Source organism: Patiria miniata, unplaced genomic scaffold (genome assembly GCF_015706575.1).
Source record: "Patiria miniata isolate m_02_andy unplaced genomic scaffold, ASM1570657v1 HiC_scaffold_14, whole genome shotgun sequence".
Taxonomy (NCBI): Eukaryota; Metazoa; Echinodermata; class Asteroidea; order Valvatida; family Asterinidae; genus Patiria; species Patiria miniata.
In genome coordinates this window covers 3,059,443-3,072,839 of record NW_024037052.1, presented here as the reverse complement: position 1 = coordinate 3,072,839, position 13,397 = coordinate 3,059,443, and the positions used below count along the sequence as shown (strand labels likewise).

At 44.0% G+C, this 13,397-nt stretch overlaps 1 protein-coding gene across 1 annotated transcript; it reads right to left on the bottom strand.

Moving 5' to 3' along the window:
* Nucleotides 1-322: 322 nt before the first annotated feature.
* LOC119721897 (mitochondrial substrate carrier family protein ucpB-like) lies at nucleotides 323-12,759 on the bottom strand. Its single transcript, XM_038191838.1, has 6 exons — nucleotides 12,573-12,759; nucleotides 7,774-7,939; nucleotides 5,359-5,498; nucleotides 4,261-4,466; nucleotides 1,889-2,054; nucleotides 323-722 (listed from the first exon to the last, which is right to left on the bottom strand). The coding sequence occupies exons 1-6, from the start codon at nucleotides 12,643-12,645 to the stop codon at nucleotides 535-537; spliced, it is 939 nt and encodes a 312-aa protein (XP_038047766.1). The 5' UTR covers nucleotides 12,646-12,759; the 3' UTR covers nucleotides 323-534.
* Nucleotides 12,760-13,397: the final 638 nt, after the last annotated feature.

The window sequence follows — 13,397 nt, the reverse complement described above, 5'->3', positions numbered from 1 at the left end:
CATTGGCACGACGCACACGTGCGCGCGGTTGCTATAATTCGTCGGATCAGTGCACGACGTCCCGTATAGCTGCAATTCAAAACAATTCAAGACATGATTCAGTAACTTTTGATTTAAAATTGAGATCCTAGAATGCTGTTTTTCTCGGAATATACAGGCATGCAACTGGGAAATCACAAAAAAAAAGGAAATTTAAATTGTTTCCAGACTTTGTACAGTGTTTTTCTATTTTCAATGGCACACATGGGAAGTAAAAAAAGAGGAAATCAGCTGCTCCGAGGAAAAGTTGCATGCCTGAATATACAGCTGAAGCTTAGCTGAAACTTCATCAGGTTAGTTGTTCAGTATCCTTCATTAGATTTTGAACGCTTTTGTTGTTTCAAACGAACAAAATGCACAAATTACAAATGATGGACTATATCTTTAAGGATATCCGCAGCCTACATCGAAATCAGACAATGAAGGATTAGTCAAATTTGCCTTATTTCTCCTCAAACCATGTTGTATCAGTACCCAAGTCGTAAAAGTGGTCCATCAAATAGGATTAATACCTGCCTTCTTTCTGAGGTATTCGAAGAGGAAGAAGCTAATGATAGTATGGGGACCTATGCGCAGCCAGTTTGGCATGAAGCCCTTGTATAAACCTACCCAACCTTCAGATTTCACTGTCTTGAGTAGGCAGTCCAGACCGTTCCTGTACATCCTCTCATTTTTCGGAATGCCTGCATAAAAAAAATCATTTGAAACTCATTGTTACTGTATTCATAAAAGACAGTTTAGCCATTCCTATTGGTCGAGAGCCCGTCACGTGGCCGGTCTTAAACGGATGATAAAGACATGGCTAGCTGGTCTTAAACACTTTTCCAGTGTCACATCAAATGTGGACTCCTAAAAATCCAGTGTCTCTTGCCGTTTTATTGGTTGAACGTTCACAGTCCTCATGTAGGCATGCGCAACACTACCAGTGAGTCAGAATTTTATACATGTAGTTCTAAATTCAAAACGCAACGTCCCAGGTGCGTTCTGCGCGACATTGCACAGAACATGCCACGCGCGCATCAATCTCCATAAAAGGGTTGTTTACATCTTAATCGCCAGCTGAACACTCCATTATTTAGCTAGAGGGATGTTTCAAAAAGCATGAAGTGAACTTGTTGAACAAAATCTGGATTTTTTGAAAGAAAAATTATATGTTATTGACCGAAAAGGTACTTATGAATGGGAATAAATGTGTGCTCGGTCGGTATTAATCACTCTGTTTAAGACCGCTTAGAGTCTGGGTGCTGATAATTACCCCTCGCCTCCGGCTCGGGTAATTATCAGCACCAAGACTCTAATCAATCTTAAACAGAGTGATGAAAACCTCTCGAGCACACATTTATTCCCTTATAACTGTCCAATTAGAAAGTGCAATGTGCATGCTTTTATGAAGCAGTACTGAGTTGAGTGCATATATTTCAACAAGGGAAAAATTTTCAAATTTGTTAACTGATTTTAAATTCAAATAGAAACCTTTATTTTTGTATCTGTTTTATGGTTAGGTATTAAGGCAAGAAAAAAAAAAAGTGTTCCCCCAACAACAAAAAACGAGCCACCGATCCTCATATGTTTCTTCATGTGAGGACACCAAAACTATTTTTTTTTTGGTCAAACATATCTCTGACCTATGCCAAGTCTGCGGTGTTATAAACAAAATACCTATTCTTTTTAACTCGTACAGCAAAACTTAACCTCCCTAAATAACAAACAAAGGGTTTTGTTTCCTTTTAATTTGACTCCGGAAAATAGAAAACTCCATAGAGCACCTAAGGAGACTTATTTTATAGTTCCCCCCCCCCCCCCCCCCCCCCGGAAAAAAGACAACACAGATTTCATTTCAAACGCTAACCTTTGATTCGCTGGTTCATGACCCGTGTTTTAATGAGGTCAACTGGTGAGGTAGTGACGGCACACATGAAGCCTGCAGTCATGGCAGATACTATATGCAATGCTGGACCTTCAACCATCCAGCCAAGGTTGAGTATAGTGTGCTTAGTATGGTCATACGTAGGAACCTGCAATCAGGGCCAAAAAAGTTACAATATTTGTATTTTTCATGGACAGTGCAGTTGCTTCGGACATGCAGTGCAGCATGGTATGACTTCTAAGTCCCGGGGCAAAGATCGGTAGTCACAGAGCAACTGCTAGTCTCGGCATAATGGAATGAATAGTCACGGCATAATGATTAGTCGCGGCAAAACGACTAGCGGCGGCATAACGACTAGCGGCGGCATAACGACTAGCGACGGCAAAACGACTAGTGGCGGCATAACGACTAGTGGCTGCAAATGATTAGTGGCGGCATAACAACTAGTGGCGGCAAAACGACTAGTGGCTGCAAAATGATAAGTGGCGGCAAAACGACTAGCGGCGGCAAAACGACTAGCGGCGGCAAAACGACTAGCGGCGGCATAATGACTAGCGTCAGCAAAACGCCTACTGGCGGCAAAACGCCTAGTGGCGGCATAACGACTAGTGGCGGCATAACGACTAGTGGCGGCATAACGACTAGTGGCTGCAAATGATTAGTGGCGGCATAACAACTAGTGGCGGCAAAACGACTAGTGGCTGCAAAATGATAAGTGGCGGCAAAACGACTAGCGGCGGCAAAACGACTAGTGGCGGCAAAACGACTAGCGGCGGCATAATGACTAGCGTCAGCAAAACGCCTACTGGCGGCAAAACGCCTAGTGGCGGCATAACGACTAGTGGCGGCATAACGACTAGTGGGGGCATAACATCTTGCGGCGGCATAACGACTAGCGGCGGCATAACGACTAGTGGCGGCATAACGACTAGTGGCGGCAAAACGACTAGTGGGGGCAAAACGACTAGCGGCGGCATAACGACTAGCGGCGGCAAAACGACTAGTGGCGGCATAACGACTAGTGGCGGCATAATGACTAGTGGCGGCATAATGACTAGAGGCGGCATAACGACTAGTGGCGGCATAATGACTAGAGGCGGCATAACGACTAGTGGGGGCATAACATCTTGCGGCGGCATAACGACTAGTGGCGGCATAATGACTAGTGGCGGCATAATGACTAGAGGCGGCATAATGACTAGTGGCGGCATAATGACTAGAGGCGGCATAATGACTAGTGGCGGCATAATGACTAGTGGCGGCATAATGACTAGAGGCGGCATAACGACTAGTGGCGGCATAATGACTAGTGGCGGCATAATGACTAGCGGCGGCATAACGACTAGTGGCGGCATAATGACTAGAGGCGGCATAACGACTAGTGGGGGCATAACATCTTGCGGCGGCATAACGACTAGTGGCGGCATAATGACTAGTGGCGGCATAATGACTAGAGGCGGCATAATGACTAGTGGCGGCATAATGACTAGAGGCGGCATAATGACTAGTGGCGGCATAATGACTAGTGGCGGCATAACGACTAGTGGCGGCATAATGACTAGTGGCGGCATAACGACTAGTGGCAGCATAATGACTAGAGGCGGCATAATGACTAGAGGCGGCATAATGACTAGAGGCGGCATAATGACTAGAGGCGGCATAATGACTAGAGGCGGCATAATGACTAGAGGCGGCATAATGACTAGTGGCGGCATAATGACTAGTGGCGGCATAATGACTAGCGGCGGCATAACGACTAGTGGCAGCATAATGACTAGAGGCGGCATAACGACTAGTGGCGGCATAATGACTAGAGGCGGCATAACGACTAGTGGCGGCAAAACGACTGGCGGCATAATGACTAGCGGCGGCATAACGACTAGTGGGGGCATAACGACTAGCGGCGGCATAACGACTAGCGGCGGCATAACGACTAGCGTCGGCATAACGACTAGTGGCGGCAAAAATACTAGTGGCGGCATAATGACTAGCGGCGGCATAACGACTAGTGGCGGCATAACGACTAGTTGCGGCATAACGACTAGTGGCAGCATAATGACTAGTGGCGGCAAAACGACTAGCGTCGGCATAACAACTAGTGGCGGCAAAAATACTAGTGGCGGCATAATGACTAGCGGTGGCATAACGACTAGTGGCGGCATAACGACTAGTGGCGGCATAACGACTAGTGGCGGCATATGATTAGTTCCGGCATAATGACTAGTCAACTGTTTAGAAATTGATAGTCATGACTACCAATGCTTTTAGCTTTTTAGTCATGAATGCCTAATTGATTCATCCTGTTCATAATAATGGCTACATTAGAAGAACAAATTGCCTAGGTTAAACCCTACCTGTGTTCCAGTCAATAAGATTGCTCTCTGCACCGTGGGTGCTGTGCCCCTATATAACCCCCAGAAGCCTTCCTTTGTCAGGATATCAGTGAAAGCGTGGATGAATCCCCTGTATTTAGGCTGCTCTCCGGCGCTCAGACGACCCTGGGCTTGAAGGCGGACACGGATTAGATCGGTGGGTACGGCTACCGTGCTGCCTATAGCACCTGTGGACAGAGTGGTGCATAAAGAGTAAAATGCTTAAAGAATGAAACAAGAGTGTCACTGTCCAGCACAATGCATTGTTCATTTGCATTAACCCCCAAAAAGCCAAGGGGGAGGGGAGGGGGGGTTGGTGGCAGAGTTGTAACGAGTCACTGATTTTTGTGACTCGAGTCGAGTCAAATCATTTTAAAAAAGTGACTCGAGTCATGTGGAGTCATTTTAAAGAAGTGACTCGAGTCGAGTCATTTTAAAGAAGTGACTCGAGTCGAGTCATTAGGTCAAAAGGTCGAGTCGAGTCGAGTCGAGTCAAATATTTAGCTCGAGTCAATTCGAGTCACGAATATTTGAACACTATATACCAAAATTTATAAAAGGAGGCCATAAGTTTAACCAGCGTTCGAATCCAATAGCTTTATAAGAAATCGCCCAAAGCCAATGATGAAACAGCGAATAAGAAAATGTGTTTTAAAATCTGGTTCCTGGATAGTATTTTGTGCGTTCTAGAACCATGAGGTGGGAGTCTGTGACACATTGTATATTTATACATGACTGCCATTCGCAAAGCTAAGAGAGCATAGATTTTGCAAGGTAAGTCATTGCAAATACTTTTCGCAAAGTTGTGCTTTTATTTTTGGGACTCGAGTCTTATTAGTCTTCGCTGGAGTCGAGTCGAGTCTTCTGATGAGGGACTCGAGTCGAGTCGAGTCAATTGCTAGCAGTGACTCAAGTCGAGTCGAGTCATTTACCCTTAGGGACTCGAGTCGAGTCAAATCACCAAAAAATGTGACTCGAGTCGGACTCGAGTCGAGTCATTGACTCGAGTTATTACAGCTCTGTTTGGTGGGGGGGGGGGGGGGGCTTTCAAGATGAACAAAGCAAATATGGCATGAATACCTGAGGTAGCACCAGCTGCAAGTTTCTTGAAGAGAGGTGTGTGATGACGGTCTGTGGCTCCAAACAACACTTTGATTGGTTCATAGGCTCCGATGCGTATGGTGCTGTACGTAGCCTCACGCACCAGGGCAGGGGTCAAGCTACGGAGTGCAAATGATGCAAAAACAAGAAAATTAAAAAGTAGGGCCTAAAACTCGAGTATACTGAACTTTCTCTTTGAACCCCCTCAACGAGAGAGTTGGAAGAGACCATAGAGCTATATTAAATTACTAGAGGGCTAACTCGTCATTCTGCGCGCGGAGACACTTTGACGCCATCCTGGGCGCAGACATTTTGATTTCATGTGCGTGTTTGTAGAACATAATGAAATTAGATGGATGGAATTTAAAAGTGTACTCTACATGCAACGCGCAGGTAGAACATACGCAAACAACTTAAGCGCGTCATTGACGGTTCAAAAAAACGTGACGGCAAAAGGCATCTGCAGCGAATTCGATCTTTTCACACTTCCGCCATGGGCATGCAGAGCCTCGATCTGGCAACTTTACACAATAAATACAGCCGGTTCAGTGGTTCCCGTGTCGGGGTTCAGATCACTGAACCTGCTATCTTCATTGTGTACAGTTGCCAGATCGAGGCTGTGCATGCCCAATGGCGGAGTGTGAAAAGAGCGAATAGGCGCACGCGTTGCGCTGTTTGCGTAGAGCAAAATGACACGCTCATTTGCTGATCGTGCATTTCGGTTTTGGGCGTATTGGCTTCGATAACGCACCGGTATGGAATACAAACGCAGATATGCAAATAGCCGTACAAAAGCCATACAAAATTTCTAGGTCTCCATAGGTTTGTGCACAAACATGGATGCGCCCAGCAGGTATTACTTTGTACACAAAGTTAGCGCTCTAGGAATTTAATATAGCTCTATGGAAAAGATCTACATTGTAAGTAACCACAATTTATGCCCATACAGAGTATAATTGGTAGTGCATACTTGGCGGCATATCAGCAAAGCAGTGCATGAATGCAGCCCGTCTCTCAGACGGGAACCCTCACAAGTGTTGACGGGGCACCAACTACTGATCATACATGTACAACGAGTCCGTTCCTACGTCCCGCACATCCACAGCATCTGATGTGCTGGTGGAACATGTGCAACTGGAATAATGACTAGCACCCAAACAGCTCGATTTTTGCGAGTCAAAATTTTGACCCCAAAATTCGTTCTCACACGAATAACACAAAAAAGGCGAATTTTTAAAGGATGGTTGTGTGGACATTTGTAATGCGATCAAGCTACATGAGTCGTTTGTCGGGAATTTTCATTTGGAGATACAGGCCAAAATAGGGCCACTTCATCACATCATTTAATCATGTCTCTTGGTGTTCCGACTTCCATAATTTTTGAACTAAAGATGGTATCAGCATGCGATTTTAACAGCAGTAATGCTGAGATTGTGCTCTTTTAAAATCTGTAAGAAAAGATTTTTTGACCGGGGTCGACAAACGACTCATTTAGCTTGATCGCATCACATTTATATTCTACTTTTATATGTTCTTTCCAATTTATATCATTTCATTTAAAACGCATTTGTAGGCTAATTTGGCACTTTCCAGGACACAATTCCCCTTAACATGGGCCAAGTTCGGGCAAGGACCATTAGTCGACTAGTGGTTGATTTGTGACGTACCTTACGCCTGCGCACTGATAGCAACGTGCGAACGTCTCTAGTCAAACGCTGGTCAAAATTTCATCGCAAAACTTCTGGATCCTGGCTCTCTGCTAGCGTTATGAATGCGCGCGGCTATTGGTTACCAGCGAAGCAACCAACCCCAATAGGCTGGTTCCAAATAGTCGGCTAGCGTAGTCAACCACCGTCGACTAGACAGAGTTCGGGCAAACGTTAGTTAACAATTGGTCAACTATAGTCCTTGCGCGAACTTGGCCTTAGATTGAGGCCTTGTATTTTAAACTAGCAAGCAGATCATAATAAGTACATGATTCCCTTTTTCATTTTAAGCATGTAAATGTCACATCCATAAGGCCAAAAAAAAAAAGTATCCGGTTTCTGGTATGCGCGCGCGTGGCTGTAGCCATGCGCGTCGGCAAAATGAAAGATGATGTCTCAAAACCGCCAAACTCACTGGTTTGACTGGAATCCTGCTGCTGCACAACTTTAACGTGTTTTTAGATGGGGTTATGATCTAGAATAAGCTTTATGTGGCCTCTCTGGACTCCCATATATTTGCACTAAGTTTAGTCGGGCACCATTTCCAGTCATCAGCCGACATTTGAAGCAAAAAAGTCAGGTAAAAAAAAAAAAAAAGCCGCGTCGCCGCACCACTTTTTGGACAAGCTCCATACCAGAAACCGGAGACTTTTCTTTTGTGGCCTGATGCTTTACCATGCAACTTTACCCTTTATATAGAGCCAAGATTCCCTCCTCTCTTGCGATAGTTACAGCGCCCCTAATGATGCCCTTGTAGTGGCGTTCCTTGTACGCTTGTCCTAGCCGACCTCTCTGATTGGCTAACTCACCGTCCAATTGCATGCGGACCTTGGTCACATCCACTGGATTGGTTGCTGTGGAAAGTGCAGCAAAATATCTCATTCATTTGTTTTGTTTTTATTAATTGCAATAACCGTACATTCGATGGTCCCCGCATCCAGAGAGCGATTCCGTTACCGAGCTGGGAAACCAGTTCAAGCTAGTTCCCGACTCCCATTTATCGTTCGAAATGCACTTGTGTTTACAAATGTGATCCAGTCTACTCATTATCATAATCAATGCATTGCGCACGCTCAGTAACGGAATCGCTCTTGGGATACGGGGACCATCGAATGTATGCTGGGCATGAAGACCACATCGCATCGTTCAAACACAAATCGAAAATTTAACGTCTTCACAATCGCGAGGGGAGCTCTTGAAATTGAACGGGAAATTTCAGTTTTCATCCAGATCGTAAGTAAACTTCAGTACAACCATCTTTTTTTATCATTCAATGTCTACTTGTTCCTCAGGTGGCGTATCTAATAATTTGGTAGCCCCATAAATGTGGCCAATTTACTGGACTACCTCCGTAAATAAAGGCCACACTTCCACCATGTACAAAAACATGTCTAACTTTGTCAAATTTTGATTTTCACATTTAGGCTTAGTTTGTAGTTTATTTTTGCTTTAGAAGCATACTCACCCTCTTTATACTTTATAGGCTAATCAGAAAGTGCTGCCTTTTTCAGATGTCGATTTTTTGTCAAAATTTCAACATGAAATTTCACGAAAATTAGACATCTGAAAAAGGCAGCACTTTCTGATTAGTCTATAAAGAGGGTGAGTATGCTTCTAGAGCAAAAATAAACTACAATTTGTAGTACAAACTAAGCCTAAATGTGAAAATCAAAATTTGACAAAGTTTGACATGTTTTTGTACATGGTGGAAGTGTGGCCTTTATACGGAGGTAGTCCAGTAAATTGGCCACATTTATGGGGCTAGTGTAGTAATTTGGAGGCCGTTTTGAGTAGCCCCACTAGTGTGGCTGCGGTATGCTGCGCTGAACCTCTGGCCACACACCGTCGTACCGCGCACTACTGAGGGCGTTTTCATAAAAATTACGGTCCGTTTCTTACATACGGTTGTATTCTATGATGTCCCATCTATCACTTCTGAGATGCTTAGGTGTAATGATGTTCAATTTTCCGAGATATTCTTGAATCTTTCTGGAGCCCATATGCTCTCGTGAAACGTCTGGTGATGGCAGCCATTTTCAATGTTACAAGAGATGACCTCAAGCTGTGACGTCGCGTTTATGCAAATTGCTTGTCGAGCGAGGGCGCGAGTTGCAAATGCGACGGCTGTTTCCTGTACCATGCATTTATCGTCTGGGGGCCACGTGCACTGATCTCTATTCAGGATCAACGGCACAGGAAACAGCCGACTCGTGTTAATGTTAGAACAACGTGATTTCTTCTTCATGCCCAGCGTACATTCGATGGTCCCCGTACAAATGCCGTATCCCGAGTACGATTCCGTTACCGAGCGCGCGCGATGCATCGATTATGATAATGAGTCACGTTTGTAAACCCAAGTGCATTTCCAACTGTAATAGTGAATCGGGAACCAGCTTGAACTGGTATCCGCCATAAAAGCTGCGCCCGACTCCCTATTATCGTCCGAAATGCACATGTGTTTACAAACGTGATCCAGTCTACTCATTATCATAATCGATGCGTCGCGCGCGCTCGGTAACGGAATCGCACTCGGGATACGGGGACCATTGAATGTACGCTGGGCATGAAGAAGAAATCGCGTCGTTCAAACATTATTAAACACGAGTCAGAAATTTAACGTGTTCAAGATCGCGAGGGGAGCTCTCAGAATTGAACGGGAAATTTCACTTTTCTTCCGGATCGGTAAGTAAACTTCAGTACAACCATCTTAAAGGGAATTTACATCATTTGCTTTTGCTGTAATTTTCAGAAATGGATGGAATTGGGGGGTTGGAAATATATTGCAAATATAGTTTACACTGACTTTTTTGAGGTTTTGGGTTCAAAAATGCTATAAAAACCAAGAAAAACAATCATTTTCCTGTAGTCTGGTTCCCTGACTCCATTTAAGAAGAAACAGAGCAGTTTACATACATTGGGGAATTGTAAGGTCAGGGAACCAGTCTAGCTGGCTTGTACCCGTTCATAGGTGTGTAATCGATTGCAAACAAGTGCGATGGTCAACTGGGGCCAGTATTTGAAAAAAAGCCATTTTTTTCCAACACTGATCGGCCGATCAGCGTTGGAAATTGATACAAAAATACCACTTTTCTTGAAAATGACAGTATACCAGGTGCCATGATTTTACAGGATGCTTTACACTGTCATTCACTAAGGCCAAAAAAAAAAAGTCTCCGGTTTCTGGTATGGAGCTTGCCCAAAAAGTGGTGCGGCGACGCGTTTTTTTTTTTTTTTTTACCTGATTTTTTTGCTTCAAATGTCGGCTGATGACTGCAAATGGTGCCCGACTAAACTTAGTGCAAATATATTGGAGTCCAGAGAGGCCACATAAAGCTTATTCTCGACCATAACCCAGTCTAAAAACACATTAAAATTGTGCAGCAGCAGAATTCCAGTCAAACCAGTGAGTTTGGCGGTTTTGAGACATCATCTTTCATTGAAAAAAAAACTTTTTCATTTTGCCGACGCGCATGGCTACGGCAACGCGCGCGCATACCAGAAACCGGAGACTTTTTTTTTTTGGCCCAACAGTCCAAAAGGTTTTTCAAAATGATTTGGTAGTTTCATTTTTGATGTTTGCAAATGTTGTATTTTCCCTTTAATCATCGATATCTACTTAAATACCTCAGGTGGCATATCTAGTAATTTGGAGGCCGTTTTGAGGGTGAAATCTATTAGCTTGGACCTTACTATCGCCAAACCATGTCCGAATGTTAAAAAGGCGATAAGTTTGGTCCAAGTTACTCGGACTAACAACTGCCACACTAGTGGGGCTAGTTTTGAGGGTAAAATCTGATGTTTTTTGTTGGGCAATGTTGGTTTTTTGGGGTCAATGACAGAATTGTGTTGCTCGGAATATATAAGGATTAGCTTGGACCCTACTAGCGCTAGACCATGTCCGAATGTTAAAAAGGCGATAAGTTGGGTCCAAGTTTAACTCGGCCTAGCCTACATTCAACTTCTCAAACTCGGCTTCCGGTGTCACATGAAAATCCGACTCCTATGAAAATCGGACCCCTATTTCCCTATTATTGGTTGATCCCTCACACGTGACAGGTCACTCTCCCGAAACGATTCTAAAAAGTGACCTGTTCTGTCAAAAGCAGACGCTTCTGGGCAGAGGTTGAAATTGAGATAAGCCCAAAAAACGCCGTGGGGGTGATTTTTATCGATTTTTTAATTTTTGCATATTTGTAATCCTGAACATGTCTAAAATATTTTATAAAAGTTTGAAACCCTAATTTGAACTCTACATATACTATTTTTGATGATTTTGATAAGGTATATCAGTTAAAGAAATAACTGTTTTGTGACATTCGTGGCCATTTTCTCCGTTTTCTACTTTTCGACACAATGAACTTCAAAATACCTCTGCCCAGGAATGACCGGTTTCAAAAATTAAACCACCTATTAAAAGGAAAAAGAACATATGTTAACAATATGTAAAAATATCATTTTCGACCTTATGCCCAGAAAAGTCTGATTTTGACAGAACAGGTTACACAATAGCATAGTATCGTACTCACGCGTGCGCAGTACTACCAATGAGTCCACATTTCATGGAGTCTGATATTCACGTTACACCTTAGCCCCATAAATGTGGCCTATTTACTGGACTGCCTCCGTAAACATAGACCACACATCCACATGTACAACTACAAAAACATGTCGCACTTTGCCAAATGTCGTAGATGGCACAGGAAACAGCCGTCGCATTTGCAACTCGCGCCCTCGCTCGACAAGCAATTTGCATAAACGCGACGTCACAGCTTGAGGTCATCTCTTGTCACATTCAAAATGGCTGCCATCACCGGACGTTTCACGAATGCATATGGGCTCCAGAAAGATTCAAGAATATCTCGGAAAATTGAACATCATTACACCTAAGCATCCCAGAAGTGATAGATGGGACATCGTAGAATACAACCATATGTAAGAAATTCCCTGCAAATTTTATGAAAACGTCCTCAGTAGTGCGCGGACCACGGTGTGTGGCCTTAGCCTAGGTTCAGCGCAGCATACCGACGGCCACACTAGTGGGGCTACCCAGAAGTGATAGATTGGACATCATAGAATACAACCATATGTAAGAAACTGCCTGTAATTTTTATGAAAACACCCTCAGTAGTGCGCGGTACCATGGTGTGTGGCCAGAGGTTCAGCGCAGCATACCGCGGCCACACTAGTGCCAGTGGGGCTAACGTTAGCCGTTTGCATATCAAAATTTCAACATGAAATTTCACAAAAATTAGCCATCTGAAAAAGGGAGCAGTTTCTGATTAGCCTATAAAGAGGGTGAGTATGCTTCTAAAGCAAAAAAAAACCTACAAACTAAGTCTAAATGTGAAAATCAAAATTTGGCAAAGTGCGACACGTTTTTGTACATGTGGATGTGTGGCCCATGTTTACGGAGGCAGTCCAGTCGGGCCACATTTATGGGGCTAGCTACACCTGAACAAAGTTACCATCGTTTTCAAACATTCATACCAAAGGCACCGCACATGCCGCCGATGCCAGCGAAACAATACCGTAGCGCATGATCTCTTGAAGAAGTTGGCATGGTGATAATCAGGCCTAACCGCCGAAAACACTAATTTTGAGGCTTTCTTTGCAACCCAACCCAAGCCTTCAGAGTACCGGAGGCCTCAAGGAGTACCGCACGACATGACATGAATGATATAACGCAGCGCGCGTGCTAAGAAACAGGGTACAAGACTAGTAATATGCAGACTGAACATTAACGAGACACTCCCCTTTTTTTTAAATGCTGCCCTCAATCTTTTGAATCATTTTCAGCACTGTTCATGCTGTTGTATCAGCTCATCAATCTTCACAAAAGCTTGAAGATGAATTTCAAACCATTGGCCTCTTCAACTTTGATACGATTGGGAGTCAAATTCCATACATTTTTTGCAAACATTGTTTAATGTCTGTAGATATTGGATTGCAGGTCGACTCGCCCCCCGGCCGACTCGCCCCCCCCCCGGCCGACTCGCCCCCCCCCCGGCCGACTCGCCCCCCCCCCCCCGGCCGACTCGCCCCCCCCCCCCGGCCGACTCGCCCGTCTTGTTAAAGACGTTAAATTTAAATAAAGTTTGTTACATTTCTTCAGTTTTTAAACAATAAATTAATCCTTTTTGAAATCTAACTCTTATGACTTAAATTAGTTTTCTTAAAAATGCACTTTCAATATCAAATTAAATTTATACAGCAAAATTCTCCATTGTCAACTGAACAAAAAGCAAATAGAAAGCCTGAGGCGAGACCTCGTTTATAAATCACCGAGAAGATCCAATTGAATACATTAAGGAG

Coding starts and splice junctions, on each gene's coding strand:
- LOC119721897 (XM_038191838.1), bottom strand. CDS start 12,645: ATGCCAACTTCTTCAAGAGATCATGCGCTACGGTATTGTTTCGCTGGC. Junction 5,499..7,773: donor ATCTTGGCTCTATATAAAGG/GTAAAGTTGCAT, acceptor TGCACTCCGTAG/CTTGACCCCTGCCCTGGTGC. Junction 2,055..4,260: donor TCTTATTGACTGGAACACAG/GTAGGGTTTAAC, acceptor CCCTGATTGCAG/GTTCCTACGTATGACCATAC.